This window comes from Panulirus ornatus, chromosome 50 (assembly GCF_036320965.1).
Source record: "Panulirus ornatus isolate Po-2019 chromosome 50, ASM3632096v1, whole genome shotgun sequence".
NCBI lineage: Eukaryota > Metazoa > Arthropoda > Malacostraca > Decapoda > Palinuridae > Panulirus > Panulirus ornatus.
The window spans coordinates 2,723,200-2,741,696 of NC_092273.1; the positions used below are offsets into that span (position 1 = coordinate 2,723,200).

Here is an 18,497-nt window from a genome sequence, read left to right on the forward strand (position 1 = left end):
TTACTCGATCAAACCACCTCACACCATACATTGTCCTCAAACATCTCATTTCCAGCACATCCATCCTCCTGCGCACAACTCTATCCATATTCCACGCCTCGCAACCATACAACATTGTTGGAACCACTATTCCTTCAAACATACCCATTTTTGCTTTCCGAGATAATGTTCTCGACTTCCACACATTCTTCAAGGCTCCCAGAATTTTCGCCCCCTCCCCCACCCTATGATCCACTTCCGCTTCCATGGTTCCATCCGCTACCAGATCCACTCCCAGATATCTAAAACACTTCACTTCCTCCAGTTTTTCTCCATTCAAACTCACCTCCCAATTGACTTGACCCTCAACCCTACTGTACCTAATAACCTTGCTCTTATTCACATTTACTCTTAACTTTCTTCTTTCACACACTTTACCAAACTCAGTCACCAGCTTCTGCAGTTTCTCACATGAATCAGCCACCAGCGCTGTATCATCAGCGAACAACAACTGACTCACTTCCCAAGCTCTCTCATCCCCAACAGACTTCATACTTGCCCCTCTTTCCAAAACTCTTGCATTCACCTCCCTAACAACCCCATCCATAAACAAATTAAACAACCATGGAGACATCACACACCCCTGCCGCAAACCTACATTCACTGAGAACCAATCACTTTCCTCTCTTCCTACACGTACACATGCCTTACATCCTCGATAAAAACTTTTCACTGCTTCTAACAACTTGCCTCCCACACCATATATTCTTAATACCTTCCACAGAGCATCTCTATCAACTCTATCATATGCCTTCTCCAGATCCATAAATGCTACATACAAATCCATTTGCTTTTCTAAGTATTTCTCACATACATTCTTCAAAGCAAACACCTGATCCACACATCCTCTACCACTTCTGAAACCACACTGCTCTTCCCCAATCTGATGCTCTGTACATGCCTTCACGCTCTCAATCAATACCCTCCCATATAATTTGCCAGGAATACTCAACAAACTTATACCTCTGTAATTTGAGCACTCACTCTTATCCCCTTTGCCTTTGTACAATGGCACTATGCACGCATTCCGCCAATCCTCAGGCACCTCACCATGAGTCATACATACATTAAATAACCTTACCAACCAGTCAACAATACAGTCACCCCCTTTTTTAATAAATTCCACTGCAATACCATCCAAACCTGCTGCCTTGCCGGCTTTCATCTTCCGCAAAGCTTTTACTACCTCTTCTCTGTTTACCAACTCATTTTCCCTAACCCTCGCACTTTGCACACCACCTCCACCAAAACACCCTATATCTGCCACTCTATCATCAAACACATTCAACAAACCTTCAAAATACTTACTCCATCTCCTTCTCACATCACCACTACTTGTTATCACCTCCCCATTTGCGCCCTTCACTGAAGTTCCCATTTGCTCCCTTGTCTTACGCACTTTATTTACCTCCTTCCAGAACATCTTTTTATTCTCCCTAAAATTTAATGATACTCTCTCATCCCAACACACACACACATATATATATATATATATATATATATATATATATATATATATATATATATATATATATATGAATTGGTTACTTCTACTTTAGCACTTATACGGTAACGTTGCCTGTAATTTTGTCTATTGCAACCATTGTGCCCCCTCTCCCACCTTAAAAACAAATTAGAATTTTTGGTACATTTATAGTTGTTAGCGGTAAAGACGAGAGTTGAACGGACATAATCTGCATGAAAAGAGTACATGGAAACATCTGCTTTACCCATAGAGTCTACCTTTCCGTCAACGCCTAAAGATTTCAGCTGGTCGCCATCTCCCAAAGCCTCTGCCTCTACCCGGGTCATCACCGTCGACCAATGGCTCTCCCTCGTTGGCTTTCCCCAAAGCCTCTGCCTCTACATCATCGCCTAAAACCTCTTCCTCGTACGCAATGCTTCAGTACCTCTGTGTTACCGGTAATGAACAAGGTTCTACCTCGTCAGCTTTGCTCTACAAGAGAGAGGAGTTAAAAATAATGACGAATCAGTGTGAGATAGCGTTAGCAGACTTTAGGAGAGTAAGCAAATGCTCTGGAAAATGAATAATGTAAGGACAAGAAGACACATGTTAGAATCCATATGAGCAGCATTGGAGAAATGGTAGCTGGCAGAGAAAGGGTGCAAAAAAATGGAAGCGCATAATTTCGAAGGACTTCTGAATGTCTTAAATGATAGGATGGTAGAATTGGAGGGTTTGGTGCAAGAGGGAAAGGGATTGCAGATGAGTTGCATCGGAAAGGATGACAGTTTTTGGCAGGTTGGTCGGTCTCTTTTATGTACATATGACTCACGGTTAAGTGCTGAACATATTATGAATGTCCTTTCACATGCAGCCTTACAGTCCCTTCACAGCACTCTGATACCACAGTAAAACAACGAACATGCAACTCTATGCAGTTAAACAGTGGCTAAACCAGAAGAGAAATTTTCAGTCACCCTTTTGATACCAGAGGCAAATCCAACATGCAGACTTCCATCATCTTAAATAGACAATTGCGCGTATTCAACAAAAAACTATTTCAGGCATCACCCTACGACAAACACATGACATTCACTCACGTCACAAACATCACCACAAAAGTAACAAACAAACGCCTTCAGAACATAAGTGGCATCAAATTTGGACAAGAAAAGAATCCCTTAGTACCCTCTGTAAACAGTTCATCTGCTCCACCTTAAACTTCACCTCGTTTACCTGGTAATGTCCCTTCTCAAAAGCAAACATATCAAAGATGCAAACCACACAAAACGGCACTGAAAATGATAATAATGTCGAGGAGAGAGTAGGAAATAGGAGAGAATCCAAAGGACACCATTGCTGATATGATAGGAGGAGGAAGTTGTTCCATCAACTTTTGCAATAGAACATCCAGGGAGGAAGCTATGCAATAGGGAACAGATAGAAGCAGAAAAAAAGGGAATTAAATTACAGACTTTTTCCATGCCTTGTCATATGTTTGGGAGATGTTGGTGGCTGTCTTATGACAAAAGTTTCACCAAAATCCTTGGGGGGAGGAGGACCAGAGGTGAGTCACTTAGAAAAAGACTATCTGTAGCCCTGGCATTTTGAAAGCTTAGTAGGTGATCAGATAAAAAGGAATGGGATTCTAAGTGTTTGATAATGAGAGAGTTGGGAGAGTTTCAAAGACTTTGGAGAGATAGCAGAATTAAAACTACTTGGAACGATTATTCTCCTGCTTTAGGGAAGGGCTGCATCAAGGCATTCTTCCAGGAAGAAAGAAAATCTGAGTTTTTAGAGATGAAATAGTCAAAGATCAGAGCTAGCCCAGAGGAATACTCTCTTACGACTTGGTGTTCACATCCATATTTTGAACACTATTTTCTCTTAGTCCTAGTAAATACAACCACTTGAAAACATTCTTCACCAAATACTAGAGCTTAACAACTGCCATTAATCGTAGTTTAAATGATTTTGACTGTAACCCTGAAAATTAGGGAATGTTAGGTGAGGTTTTCAAAATTTCTCAATTTCTGAAGTGTTTCACTTACTTTTATGTTAAGCCTAACACAAAATTTTCCTTATCTTCATATCCCTTCCCTCTATCATTATATATATAATATAAGGATTACTTTATATCCTTTTATCCAATCAGCACCCCTTTTGAATCACTTGTAAGGATAAGGCATATTTCTGTTTTGTCCCTAAAGTAGAATTTACAAATTTAAGAAAACTGATCTAATATTGTATTACAGTGCAGATCACACTGGACTGGAAGAGTATTCTGCTATAAAAACTTTCTTGTTTGACCACCAGTCATTTATTAAATTCTATTATACTTTGTCGCTGTCTCCCACGTTAGCGAGGTAGCGCAAGGGAACAGACGAAAGAATGGCCCAACCCACCCACATACACATGTATATACATACACGTCCACACACGCACATATACATACCTATACATCTCAACCTATACATATATATACACACACAGACATATACATATATACACATGTACATAAGTCATACTGTCTGCCCTTATTCATTCCCGTCCCACAGAAAACAAACAAGGCATGATCATATTTGATAAGCATAGACAATAACATAGATGTATTAAAAAAGAAACATAATTAAAGAGCTTTTCTATTAATACTTGCTTTTAAGCTGTATTTCCAGGCAACATGATCTGCAGTGGGTATTTGGGTTCTTACGGTCTAAGGTTATTGGCTTAACTGCTCTGGAGAGCTGTAGCACCTTAAGAATAACTCATCCTAGCCTCTTCAAAAAACTGCTTGCAAAAGTCAATAATGAAATAAGGAATATTCTTTTATCTTCTATAAGCTACTCTATCATTACTAACCCCATCAAGTGGTTCATGTGCGTTCTGTCTCAGAAATCATACATGGACAACCTCAACGTATGTTAAGTTAAAGTTTAACATGGACTTTAAAATGTGTAAAAATGCTTCTTATCTTTTCACTTTTCTCACTAGGTTTATTCTTTTAAGTGTAACCAATATCTCTATTTGCAAAAACTCCATAAACAAAAATGCTTACATTGCACAGTCCCCCATCATTTCTCTAGAATCTGCATCCAAAATACTTCTTGTCCTAACGAGTTCTCTCTGCATCTAACCATCTCTTTCACGGTCTGCTTCTCTTCCTTGTACCTCTCGGGTACTCATCTGTCTTGCTGATGAATATATCTGCCTCACATAACAGCCAATATTTATTCTGTGACATTCTACTAACTTAACACCATATGGTCCTCCTAATCTTTCTATTTTTCCAACTGATTCCATCTTTACCAAGCAAGTAACCTGTCTCTTTCACTCTTATTTCTACCTTTCCAGAACTAAGTAAATGAGGGTTTCACATCCATACACCAGAGTTGGAACAAGTACTCCATGCAAGCTTTTCACAAACTCTATACTTTCCAGTTCTCCAGAGCTTTCATTGCCCTGCTGTGTTAACTGGATTACTCAATTTTCAGCTTAACCTCTCCCATCTTTTCTGAACGTTACTCTGTCATAAATCCTTTAACCTTCAGCTTTACCCCTACTATCCTACTAAACTTTACTCCTAGTTATCTAAACTTATTCACAATTTTTAGTTCTTTATCATGGAAACTGACATTACACTAAAACTATCTGAGATAAAACAAATGATAAACATGGTCAATTATCAAAAGAACTATACAACAAAAATGTCATCTCTAGTTATTCTTTATTTCACTTGTCACTGTTTTTTTACAAATATGCAAGAAGGTAAATTCTGGATATAAGAATATGGGTTCCATATTCTGTGACCTCCCTCTTAAGTAAAACAGAAGTCAGGAGAGGTTTGAATTTTGAGGCTCCAATGTGCCAAATCAAAGCTGTGTATGGAAAATTATATTAATGAGAGGAAAAGGCAAGATTATTAAGTTAAACACGAGAAACTGAACTATCAAGAGACTTACTGGAAAATGCATTTTTTTTGTCTATGTTTTAATGGCTACACAATCAATTACATCTGGATAATTGAACACTAGAGCTTTCCTGTAAGATCAACATAAGTACAAATCTGCTTGTTCTTCAGTATACAAATTGTCAATATAAACTATATTTCACATTGACACAAACTAATACATGAAGTATGGAGAGATTTGGAACATAATGAATTCTTATCATAACAAGTCATATATAAATGAAATAAACAGATTCAGATCCTAATGAACTTATCATCACAAATCATACATACAAGATGTATATAAAAAATCTTATCACAAATCATATAAACAAAAAAGGTACATAAAGGTTTAGACCATAATAAACTTCTTATCATCACAAATCAATAAAAATGATAATGATATTAACACAAGCAGGAGTATTTTACTAATCTACAGTAATCACTTAAGTGTATCCAATCCTCATTATACCCATTAACACTTGACTGTACTATTGCTGTTCAATTGTATCTACAGTAAGAATTATTTTTTCTCTGGAGATGAAGTCCCTCCTTCCACCTTCTACAATGTATAGTTACAAAGGATACATTCCTTAAGAACCAATCCACAAAGCCTTCATACCCATTATCTCAATCAAACATATGAACTTGCTTTACAATATTTTTGAATCATAATATTGGAGATTCTTTTGCACCACACTCAATTCACTCCTTATCTAAAAATTTCTTTATTATTCAATCAAATGCTCATTTACAAATTTCTGTTCATGAGTTGTTAAAGATTTCTGTCCACTTATAGTTTTACAATGTACCTTTGAATAATGTGTATCTCTGTCATGCTTGGAATAATAAGCCTTATTACAGGAACTACAAGGAAACCGTCTGAATCTATTATGTCGATCCATGTGTGTTTTGAGATGTTGCCTTGTGTAAAACCTAGCTTCACATTGTGAGCAAGCGTGAGGTTTTGTTCCTGAATGCCTCATCATGTGTCTTTTCAGGATGGCACGACGATGGAAAGCTGCACCACATTCACTACAAATATGATTCCTCTCCTGTAAAAGGGGGAGTAAGGCTAATGTTATTATTAAGGGACTCTTTTCTTGTCTAACTTCTATACCAGTTAGAGCACACAAATTTGACAAATGACAATACAAAAGACTGTAATGTGCTGGAACTACATCTGGCCAAATTTGTACTCAGTCACAAAGACCAAGTACCCACTTACAGTGTGATAAGCTGAGGGTATACCTAAGTTTTGTGTGAAAAGGTTTTGAATAGACTCTTGAGTTTATCAGTTATTTCCCAAATTTCTAACTGAGTGGTGTATGCCAAACATTTCAGCAAATGAGTACCTCACTTTCACCATACTAGCAAAATTAAAACACTTTGAAGTAATTCTGAAAAGTGGTGTAACTGTTTCATACTGACAAGTAGCAGTTGCTATTGCTTGCACAAAGAACGGAAAACAAGGGAAATGAATGAACACTGCCATAGCAAGTATAAGGAAAAACTGCTGCCATGAGAGGTATAAGGAAAACCTAATTGAAAGAATAAGGGCAGGGAGAATGGGAAAACAATACAGACACACAACTCAGAAACAGAAATATCTTAGGCATATGAGATATTATATGAAGACTGATGGCCACCAAGTCAACTGCAGTGTGCATGTAACTGAGGAAAATGGAGAAAAACAGTATTTGTAATGACAGATTTTCTGAATCTACAAGAAAACAAGCTGTACGTACAACAGATTCTAATGTTTTGTTCAAACATGTTGAGAAAATAAATGACAGCATGCTCAAAAAATATATTGCAGGATTTTCTAGAATCACAAAAGCTACTCTAAAATGTGTTCTCTTGTTCTTCTCGCACTTTTCACCTTCTTTCATAACATATTTCCTCTGAAGTTAACCAATACTCTCTTATACTCCATTACTCATTCACCTTTTCTTTTTCAAAGTCATACCTTTTCCATGACTTGTCCCACTTTCACTTGTACTTTCTGCAATCAATCACAATACTTGAAACACAAGTCAAGAGGTGAGCACTATGCACTAGCCCTACTATAATGACAAAATCCCATAATAACTACTCACAGGTATGTAGGTATGCCATCCCTAATGATACTGTCTATACACATCTCTTTTCTTTTTCAACAGCAATTCATTTTTCATATTCCCTATCTACTACTCTTTCTTAAAAGTCTATATCTCATCTGCACGCTGCACAATTCACATGCATATGTAAACAGTGCTTCAAAATACCTTCCACTCCTCTCCCCCTCCCACGGTTTCATTCACTCTCATCCTATGCCACTCTATGCCAACAATTATAATAAAAACTAATTATTGCTATTCTCTTATACTTATACGTGACGGCTTCTCCAGCCTCAGTGAGGAAGTTTTAGGAGAAAATAAACAATGGCCTCTTGAACATATCCACTCTCTAGCCATCATGTACAAAGTACTAAAACCATATTCTTCCATCAGCACTCAAGCCCCCTGCAGTATGCCATGGTTTACCTTGAATGCTTCACATACCCTAGTTCATCCCATTGAAAATATATTATCTCCCTGTATGCCACATTGTGTGTATTACAGATACAAAATAGCTAATTTGGTAGACCATAGCACATTGTGAAGTGATAGATGCGACAGTATACTAGGCATAATAAAAAAAACATGTCTACAACACTAAAACAAGCAAATGAGAAACCAAACATAGAGATGGTCACATCAGCTTTTGCTTCCTATCCATACGAATAATGCAGAATTGCATACCTCATGAGACTGCATATGAACCCTTAGATTATATTCATTCTTGAGGACACCACCACACATGACACAAATATGCCTTTGGGAACACTTAGTCTTGAGGTGTTTGTTTCGCTGGTGTCGCTTTTCAAATACTGCATGACAGTTTGGACATGTACGATCCTGTAAGAGCAAGGAGCATTACAGACATTTTCATTAACTGAATGTTGGGGCACATATGCAAATGTGTGTTCTTTCCAATATATGAACCTTTTACTTCTGTAAGCTTTCAACCCCAAACCATTTCTTCCTAAGCATTTTCTAAGAATTTCCCTGCTTGCTCAGCAGTAAAGCTTTCTGCAAACATAAAACTCCAACAAAATGCTGAGGAAAAAAATGTTATTAGCTTTGAAAAGTGATAAAATATATCAATAAATCATAAATCATAAATCATTTGTTTATGGATGGGGTTGTTAGGGAGGTAAATGCAAGAGTTTTGGAAAGAGGGGCAAGTATGAAGTCTGTTGGGGATGAGAGAGCTTGGGAAGTGAGTCAGTTGTTGTTCGCTGATGATACAGCGCTGGTGGCTGATTCATGTGAGAAACTGCAGAAGCTGGTGACTGAGTTTGGTAAAGTGTGTGGAAGAAGAAAGTTAAGAGTAAATGTGAATAAGAGCAGGGTTATTAGGTACAGTAGGGTTGAGGGTCAAGTCAATTGGGAGGTGAGTTTGAATGGAGAAAAACTGGAGGAAGTGAAGTGTTTTAGATATCTGGGAGTGGATCTGGCAGCGGATGGAACCATGGAAGCGGAAGTGGATCATAGGGTGGGGGAGGGGGCGAAAATTCTGGGGGCCTTGAAGAATGTGTGGAAGTCGAGAACATTATCTCGGAAAGCAAAAATGGGTATGTTTGAAGGAATAGTGGTTCCAACAATGTTGTATGGTTGCGAGGCGTGGGCTATGGATAGAGTTGTGCGCAGGAGGATGGATGTGCTGGAAATGAGATGTTTGAGGACAATGTGTGGTGTGAGGTGGTTTGATCGAGTGAGTAACGTAAGGGTAAGAGAGATATGTGGAAATAAAAAGAGCGTGGTTGAGAGAGCAGAAGAGGGTGTTTTGAAGTGGTTTGGGCACATGGAGAGAATGAGTGAGGAAAGATTGACCAAGAGGATATATGTGTCGGAGGTGGAGGGAACGAGTAGAAGAGGGAGACCAAATTGGAGGTGGAAAGATGGAGTGAAAAAGATTTTGTGTGATCGGGGCCTGAACATGCAGGAGGGTGAAAGGAGGGCAAGGAATAGAGTGAATTGGAGCGATGTGGTATACCGGGGTTGACGTGCTGTCAGTGGATTGAATCAAGGCATGTGAAGCGTCTGGGGTAAACCATGGAAAGCTGTGTAGGTAGGTATATTTGTGTGTGTGGACGTATGTATATACATGTGTATGGGGGGGGTTGGGCTATTTCTTTCGTCTGTTTCCTTGCGCTACCTCGCAAACGCGGGAGACAGCGACAAAGTATAAAAAAAAAAAAAAAAAAAATCATAATGATAAATCAATGTAAAATCTTAAGTAAATTATTATCAATTTTCAATTTCTTTACTTTACTTAATCGCTGTTTCCTGCATCAGTGAGGTAGCGCCAAGAAACAGACGAAGAATGGTCCATGGAGAGAATGAGTGAGGAAAGATTGACCAAGAGGATATATGTGTCGGAGGTGGAGGGAACGAGGAGAAGAGGGAGACCAAATTGGAGGTGGAAAGATGGAGTGAAAAAGATTTTGTGTGATCGGGGCCTGAACATGCAGGAGGGTGAAAGGAGGGCAAGGAATAGAGTGAATTGGAGCGATGTGGTATACCGGGGTTGACGTGCTGTCAGTGGATTGAATCAAGGCATGTGAAGTGTCTGGGGTAAACCATGGAAAGCTGTGTAGGTATGTAAATTTGCGTGTGTGGACGTATGTATATACATGTGTATGGGGGTGGGTTGGGCCATTTCTTTCGTCTGTTTCCTTGTGCTACCTCGCAAATGCGGGAGACAGCGACAAAAAAAAAAAAAAAAAAAAAAAAAAAATATATATATATATATATATATATAAATATATCCTCTTGGTCAATCTCTCCTCACTCATTCTCTCCATGTGCCCAAACCATTTCAAAACACCCTCTTTTGCTCTCTCAACCACGCTCTTTTTATTTCCACACATCTCTCTTACCCTTACGTTACTTACTCGATCAAACCACCTCACACCACACATTGTCCTCAAACATCTCATTTCCAGCACATCCATCCTCCTGCGCACATCTCTATCCATAGCCCACGCCTCGCAACCATACAACATTGTTGGAACCACTATTCCCTCAAACATACCCATTTTTGCTTTCCGAGATAGTGTTCTCGACTTCCACACATTTTTCAAGGCTCCCAAAATTTTCGCCCCCTCCCCCACCCTATGATCCACTTCCGCTTCCATGGTTCCATCCGCTGACAGATCCACTCCCAGATATCTAAAACACTTCACTTCCTCCAGTTTTTCTCCATTCAAACTCACCTCCCAATTGACTTGACCCTCACCCCTACTGTACCTAATAACCTTGCTCTTATTGTGTCGGAGGTGGTGGGAACGAGGAGAAGAGGGAGACCAAATTGGAGGTGGAAAGATGGAGTGAAAAAGATTTTGTGTGATCGGGGCCTGAACATGCAGGAGGGTGAAAGGAGGGCAAGAAATAGAGTGAATTGGAGTCATGTGGTATACAGGGGTTGACGTGCTGTCAGTGGATTGAAGCAAGGCATGTGAAGCGTCTGGGGTAAACCATGGAAAGCTGTGTAGGTATGTATATTTGCGTGTGTGGACGTGTGTATGTACATGTGTATGGGGGGGGGGGTTGGGCCATTTCTTTCGTCTGTTTCCTTGCGCTACCTCGCAAACGCGGGAGACAGCGACAAAGTATAAAAAAAAAAAAAAAAAAAAAAAAAAAAAAAAAAAATATATATATATATATATATATATATATATATATATATATATACATATATATATATATATATATATATATATATATATATATATATATATATATATATATATATATATAACCAGGGCATGTGAAGCGTCTGGGGCAAACCATGGAAGTTCTGTGGGGCCTGGATGTGGAAAGGGAGCTGTGATTTTGGTGCATTATACATGACAGCTAGAGACAATGTGAACAAATGTGGCCTTTGTTGTCTTTTCCTAGCACTACCTGACACACATGTGGGGTGAGGGGGTTGTTATTTCATGTGTGGTGGGGTGGCGATGGGAATGAATAAAGGCAGACAGTATGAATCATGTACATGTGTATATATGTATATGTCTGTGTGTGTATATATATGTATACATTGAGATGTATAGGTATGTATATTTGCGTGTGTGGAAGTGTATGTATATACATGTGTATGTGGGTGGGTTGGGCCATTCTTTCATCTGTTTCCTTGCACTACCTCACTAATGCGGGAGACAGCGACAAAGTAAAATAAATAAATATACATATAGTCATTAGATTTACTTCTTCCAGCTGGGACGTGGGGGTATGTTAGGGCACATACAGCCAGGGTTAACTGGTGCATGATTTTTATGATATTTTAGACAAACATTTTGGGTAATCACTAAGCCCATTATCTATATTAACTGTAGCAGTCAAATATGTATTATTTTGTTATTCAATAGATAAATTCAAATATATATTATTTTGTTATTTACAATATGGTAAAACAATCCTCTCAGTCCTTAGAGTGTGAGTAAATGTTAGTAAATGTATTATTTTGTTTAAACGAAATCTACGTTCAATCTAATAAATAAGTAATAAAAAAAAATTACCTAATATATATATAGTGAAACAATCCTGTCAGTTGTAACAGTGTGAGTAAATGTTTGATTTTTTGTTCATGCAATGACGGTGTATGGCATGTCACTAAACAAAATGAATAAGGAAATATTAAATTCCATGGATTAATTTTGTCTATGGGTGACATTCATTTAAAGCTGGCTTCACCTTCCACTCATATTTTCAAAGAGATAACATCTTTTAGTACACTGTAACTCAGTTCTTCCCCAATGAAATTTCATTGTCTTTTACAGCTTCACATGGAATAACATACATCACAAGCTAACAGAAGGTTAGTTCTAAGAATAACCTAAACAGCTACCCACAGATTATAACCAGCCTGCAGAGAAGTGAAGGTTATGAACCCTAGTTAGCTTCAATATTTTTAATACCTAAATCAGAGAATGGGGTACAAAAAAGCAAGTTAGGGAAAGGATGAGCGATGAGATATAAAGAAAAGATAAACTGCATTATCCATGTGTCAAGCTAACTTGCAAACATACTTTATGTAAACATCATAGAAAAAGTATCAAGAGTTCAAAAGACTTTCAAATTCTTACCTCCAAGGTAGGATGTAATGATGCTCGATGTTTCTGAAGCTTATCTTGAGTGATGTAAACCAAACTGCACTCAGGGCAGCGGAACATACATGGTCCTTTGATTAAGTGTTCTAGGAATCTACCCAAACTATCACAGTCATTCTCACAAGTTGGGCATCTGTCAATAGGTTTGAAGGTATTTTGTAACATCAAGGATACTGTTTAAGCACTGAAGAGACAATATTATAAATTGGAATATCTGTGGATATGTTGTCTGGTGTATGTATATACATGTGTATGTGGATGGGTTGGGCCATTCTTTCATCTGTTTCCTTGCGCTACCTCGCAATAAATAAAAATAATGTTCTCTGGTGACAAATAGAAAATTTAGTACCTCTTAAAAGCTATGCATGTTGCATTAATCTGTAATATTCATTACCAAAACACATATTATCTTATTAAAATTTTGGTGACTATTCTACCTCGCTATGTGGGAAACAGTGAGTAAGTATGAAAAAATAACCATGAAAAGATAATTCATACTTGCTGCCTTTATTCATTCATTTGTGGCAGAGGTGGCGATGGGAATGGATGAAGGCAGCAAGTATGAATATGTACATGTGTATATATGTCTGTGTATGTACATGTATGTATGCATTGAGATTTATAGGTATGTGTATGTGTGGACGTTTATGTATATACATGTGCATGTGGGTGGGTTGGGCTCTTCTTCTTTCTGTTTTCTTGCGCTACCTTGCTGATGTGGGAGACGATGATTAAGTATAATAAATAAATAAATACATACACACACGTTTTTTTTCATACTATTTGCCATTTCCCACATTAGTGAGGTAGTGCTAAGAACAGAGGACAGAGCCTTTGAGGGAATATCCTCACTTGGCCCCCTTCTCTGCTCCCTTTTTGGAAAATAAAAAAAAAAAAAAAAAAACGAGAGGGAAGGATTTCCAGCCCCCCGCTCCCTCCCCTTTTAGTCGCCTTCTAGGGCACGCAGGGAAAATGTGGGAAGTATACATATACATATATATACATGTACATAATTCATACTTGCTGCCTTTATTAATTCCTGTCGCCACCTCGCCACACATGAAATGACAACCCCTCCCCCTGCATGTGCGCAAGGTAGCGCTAGGAAAAGACAACAAAAGCCACATTCGTTCACACTATCTCTAACCGTCATGTATAATACACCTAAACCACAGCTCCCTTTCCACATCCAGGTCCTGCAAAACTTTCCATTGTTTACCCCAGATGCTTCACATGCCCTAGTTCAATCCACTGACAGCACGTCGACCCTGGTATACCACATCGTTCAAATTCACTCTATTCCTTGCATGCCTTTCACTCTCCTGCATGTTCAGGCCCCAAGTGCTCAAAATCTTATACACTCCATCCTTCTACCTCCAATTTGGTCTCCCACTTCTTGTTCCCTCACTTCTGACATATATATCCCCTTTGTCAACCTTTCCTCACTCATTCTCTCTACATGTCCAAAACATTTCAACACACCCTCTTCTGCTCTCTTAACCACACTCTTTTTATTACTACATCTCTCTCTTAACCTTTCATTACTTACTTGATCAAACCACCTCACACCACATATTGTCCTCAAATGTTTGATTTCCAACACATTCATCCTGAGGATAGGGGAGAAAGAATGAAAGTATGAAAGAAATGTATCCATATATTTGGAATCATTACTAACCTGAAGGATATAAGCTGCTCACTGAGGTAAGCTGGCTGGTAGTTGGTATGGAGCTGTAGTTTCCTTCCTGAAGAGCTGTGAATGATTTGCAAACCATCATTTTTCTCATCTTCAAGTGGTCTTCGGATAAAAAATTCAGGAAAGTACCATACATTGTTATCCGGCAACTGTATGCGATCCTCACACATACTAGTGTCACTTGCTAGCATCACTGAACCGTCAGCAAAATTCTGAACGAAAGGGCAACTTGAACTACAGATGTGGCCTCTGAATTCCTGAGAGTCTGTATAGCCAGAGCTACACTTAAGGCACACAAATATGGTTACCTTTGCTTCAATAACTCTGATCTGTGAGGATTCAATGGCTATTGCTAAAGCATCACTTCCTACTGGAGTGAGCTCAGTTATACTTTCAGCAGTGTGACATTTTAGCCAATCCTCATCCTTGTCACATAAGCCGTCAGTTTTTACTGCTGTGTTATGATTTTCTTGATGAAACTGTTCATGTGGATCATACGTGTCTAACTGTGATCTTAAAGTATTTTCTTTAGGTTCCTGTGATACAGTTTGATATTCTTTTATAAAATTCTTGTTCTTATTGATATTTTCCTCCTTATAATGATGGTGATCAGATTGTTCTTTATTATTGTTCCAGTTACTGACTTCTTTACCTCCCCTTTTCAATTTTGGTTTCCTTTTTAATCTCTTTTCCTCTATGTACTGTTTATTATTAGATTCCTGTGACACTGATGCAGTGCTGAGGCTAGTAAGAGGTGAATCTTTTGAACATTCTCTGACATGGTCTCCAAAATCTTGTTTCCACCTTTTACCATCACAGTATTTCAATTCATCTTCATTCTCTAAGTGGTTTTTCAACTTTTTATAAGAAGGCATTAGAGGTGGATCTGTTTCAGGTACATTATGCATGGCTAAGACATGTTCATGAAGTTCCACCAAATCTTCACACTGCCTTGAACAAAACTGACACAGTACCTGGGTTGCTAAAGGCAATAAGTCTTTTTCATTGATCTGTGGAACTTCATCACATACAGGATACTCCCTTTTCACAGGTGAATCATATTTAGAATTTGATGTTCCTGATGGTAATATGTACAAAGAAGGTTTACCAACATCAGAAACAGTGAACTCTTGATGAGGAAGACAAGGATCTAATCTGGCATGACTTGCTCTGTCAGCTGCTTTACCCGAGAGATTCATAAGCACATTTGCTGCTTCTGTTTCCTTGGTGGTCGGCTGCTGGGGTGGCAAGCGCTTGATGAACTGGTCTTGGTGGTGCTCATCTCGAACGTTCTTTATAATGTGTTCTTCTGTATGATTTACATGTTGATCTGACACCAAGGAAAGGTGATTATTATCTTGAATTTCACTCCTTTGCAGTTTCTGTGCATTGTGTAAAATGTGTGTGTTGTCAGTTGGATGAAGTTGAGGAGTATATGATTTCATCTCTTTCCCAGCAAACATCATTCCTGCAGGACTGCAGAGGTCAACGATCTCCTGGAGGAAATTTGTCAATTAGTTATCATAAACCAGATCTATCTATTCATCAGTGTTGCTCTTCCCATTTACATGAAGTGAATGTAAGTCTCTTAATTCACTCATTCACATTATTCGGCTTAAGAAAGCTTGTTAACACAAAATGGAAAAGTCAATGATTATAATTTCCACAATTCAAGAAAGTAATCACTGTGAAATACCAGTGTACAACTGCTTTGCTACAGTATGGTTTTATAATTAAAATGCAATGTACCTATGGTTTATGGCTTATACTGTTTTTACTTTATGATCTCACGTTTTTCAAGAATGGCTGAGCCTCTTCAACAGCACTTGATCTTTATAACACGTGCAGTGTAATGAGAACCCATTGGTGGGGCTCTCACAACAATGATTATTGCCATGCTGACACAATATGATACAGAAAAAATTAAATATTTAACCACATTTATTTTACCATGTTCAACCATCTGGCTCTTTCCTCAAGATATGTGCTGAATGGCATAAAAATATGTGCTTGAGAGGTTCATATGTAATACAGGCTAAATACAAACAGAAAACCAAATCAAGAACAAGATCATCAACAACAAAAAGCCAATAGTTTAAGCAATCTTTGAATGATTTAAGGTCACCCCTCAACAAATTGCAAAAGCAATGAAACAAAGTATATCTGATGGGTATTCATATGTAGAATGTCATTTTCAAAATGTATGGAAATATACTGACCAGATATACAATATCCTTAAACAGGACTACCAAAATATGGCTATTACTTCAGGTAAATATAAGTGGCAGTTTAGGGATGATAACACCAGAATTTAAACAGCTTTAATAATGAGCTAAATTCCTCTGAGGTAACACAATTCAAAACAAAGCATTTATAATCAGCAATACAATTCCAAGATCTTTATGGGGTTCCTGTAGCATCAAGGCTGCACTCCAATCAGAAGTAGGGAAATCACAGACTACTCTGGAAACAAGATCCTTGATGAAACTGTACTTCTTGTCCACTATCAATGACACCAACTTGCCAAAGGCAAATTTTCATCCATAGTGCAGCCATATGCAGGCAGTCTGGTACCATATACAACCTTAATATTTACTTTTTTCTGTAAGTAAATAACACTGTCTTTTACACAACTAATCTTAGTTCTGAGAGTCTACTCGTCCTTAACTTTGGCATTCCATCATTTCTCAGTACAACTATCAGCATTAAATTGAAAAAATTGCTTCTGATCATTTCTGACAGCTTTAATGTCTACAATCACCAAAACCCAGAATTCTTGTAAACATATAACCAAAAAAAGTAATCAAAATCACCAATAGTAATACCATTTAGACAATAAAATAGCCAAGGTTAATTGCTTAAAACAATGACTCATCATTCAGGTTCAATTGCTAATGATATGTTGGCAGAGACTCATCTATAATCTCCACATACCACATATGGAGCTGTCCATTCCAGTCATTCAGCATGTATAGCACACAATGTGGAATCCCATTTTAAAGTTCCACCGATTACTCTATGAAATGGAGAAATGTTCGTTAGAATGCCTATAATATTTCCCATTACTACATTTCCAACCCCACTGTTCAGGGGGTACATAACTAGCTTCTCATTCCCACTCTTGTACTTGTTGATACATAGAGAGGCTATGATAACTAGTCACAGCTGGAATAAGTAGCAAAGTGTGGGACCAAACTGCCTTGGTGCTGGAAGTGGTTTTACCAGAAAATCTGTTGAGTCCCAGCTCAATCACTCTCCTTTTCTAGCTTGCCCATGCCACTGTAAAGGCAAACCAAGGCATTTTCTCCATGTATAATTATTTCCTTTGATGCATCATTTTTCATTAGCAGCCATACCTACTTTTAGAAGTAACTGGCCATCTTTATTTGCATAAAAAACCACCTATTTGCTGATATTAAATACTCTAGTGTTTCAGTTATCTCCCCTCACAACTAATAACTGTTACAGTTATCCATTACATCTTGTTCTGTTTTCTTTAAGGAATAATATGTTCAGTTTTCTACATCATATTTTGAAGAATCTTATTATTGTATGTTATAATATGAAATTTTGTTTATTAGAATGTAAATAAAGAGCAAATATTTTTACTGTATGTGTCAGATGTGGAGGGAACAAGAAGCAGGAGACAAAATTGGAGGAAGGATGGAGTGAAAAAGATTTTGAGTGATCAGGGTGAGGCATGCATGGAATGAACTGGAATGATGTGGTATACCAGGGTTGACGTGATGTCAGTGGATTGAACCAGGGCATGTGAAGCGTCTGGGGTAACCCATGGAAAGTTTTGTGAGACCTGGATAAGGAAAGGGAGCTATGGTTTCGATCCATCATACATGACAGCTAGGGACTGAGTGTGAAAGAATGTGGCCTTTGTTGTCTTTTCCTAGCGCTACCTTGCGCGCATGTGGGGGGGAGGGGGTTATCATTTCATGTGTAGTAGGGTGGCAACGGGAATGAATAGAGGCAGACAGTATGAATTATGTACATGTGTATATACGTATAAGTCTGTGTATGTATATGTATGTATAAGTTGAAATGTATTGGTATGTATATGTGCATGTGTGGACGTGTATGTATATACATGTGTATGTAGGTGGGCTGGGCCATTCTTTCATCTGTTTCCCTGTGCTACCTC

The 18,497-nt window shown here is 38.2% G+C and overlaps 1 protein-coding gene across 2 annotated transcripts in view; it reads right to left on the bottom strand.

The window, feature by feature from the left end:
• Positions 1–5,214: 5,214 nt before the first annotated feature.
• The window catches only part of LOC139764491 (uncharacterized), a 299,229-nt gene continuing 285,946 nt past the window's right edge, over positions 5,215–18,497 (bottom strand). For both annotated transcript variants that reach the window (XM_071691085.1, XM_071691084.1), the window contains 4 exons: positions 14,327–15,840; positions 12,625–12,781; positions 8,234–8,389; positions 5,215–6,505 (listed from right to left, as the gene is read on the bottom strand). In XM_071691085.1, coding sequence (XP_071547186.1) covers positions 6,182–6,505; positions 8,234–8,389; positions 12,625–12,781; positions 14,327–15,810 — 2,121 coding nt within the window. In that variant the 5' untranslated portion in view covers positions 15,811–15,840 and the 3' untranslated portion in view covers positions 5,215–6,181. The remainder of the gene's footprint in view (positions 6,506–8,233; positions 8,390–12,624; positions 12,782–14,326; positions 15,841–18,497) is intronic.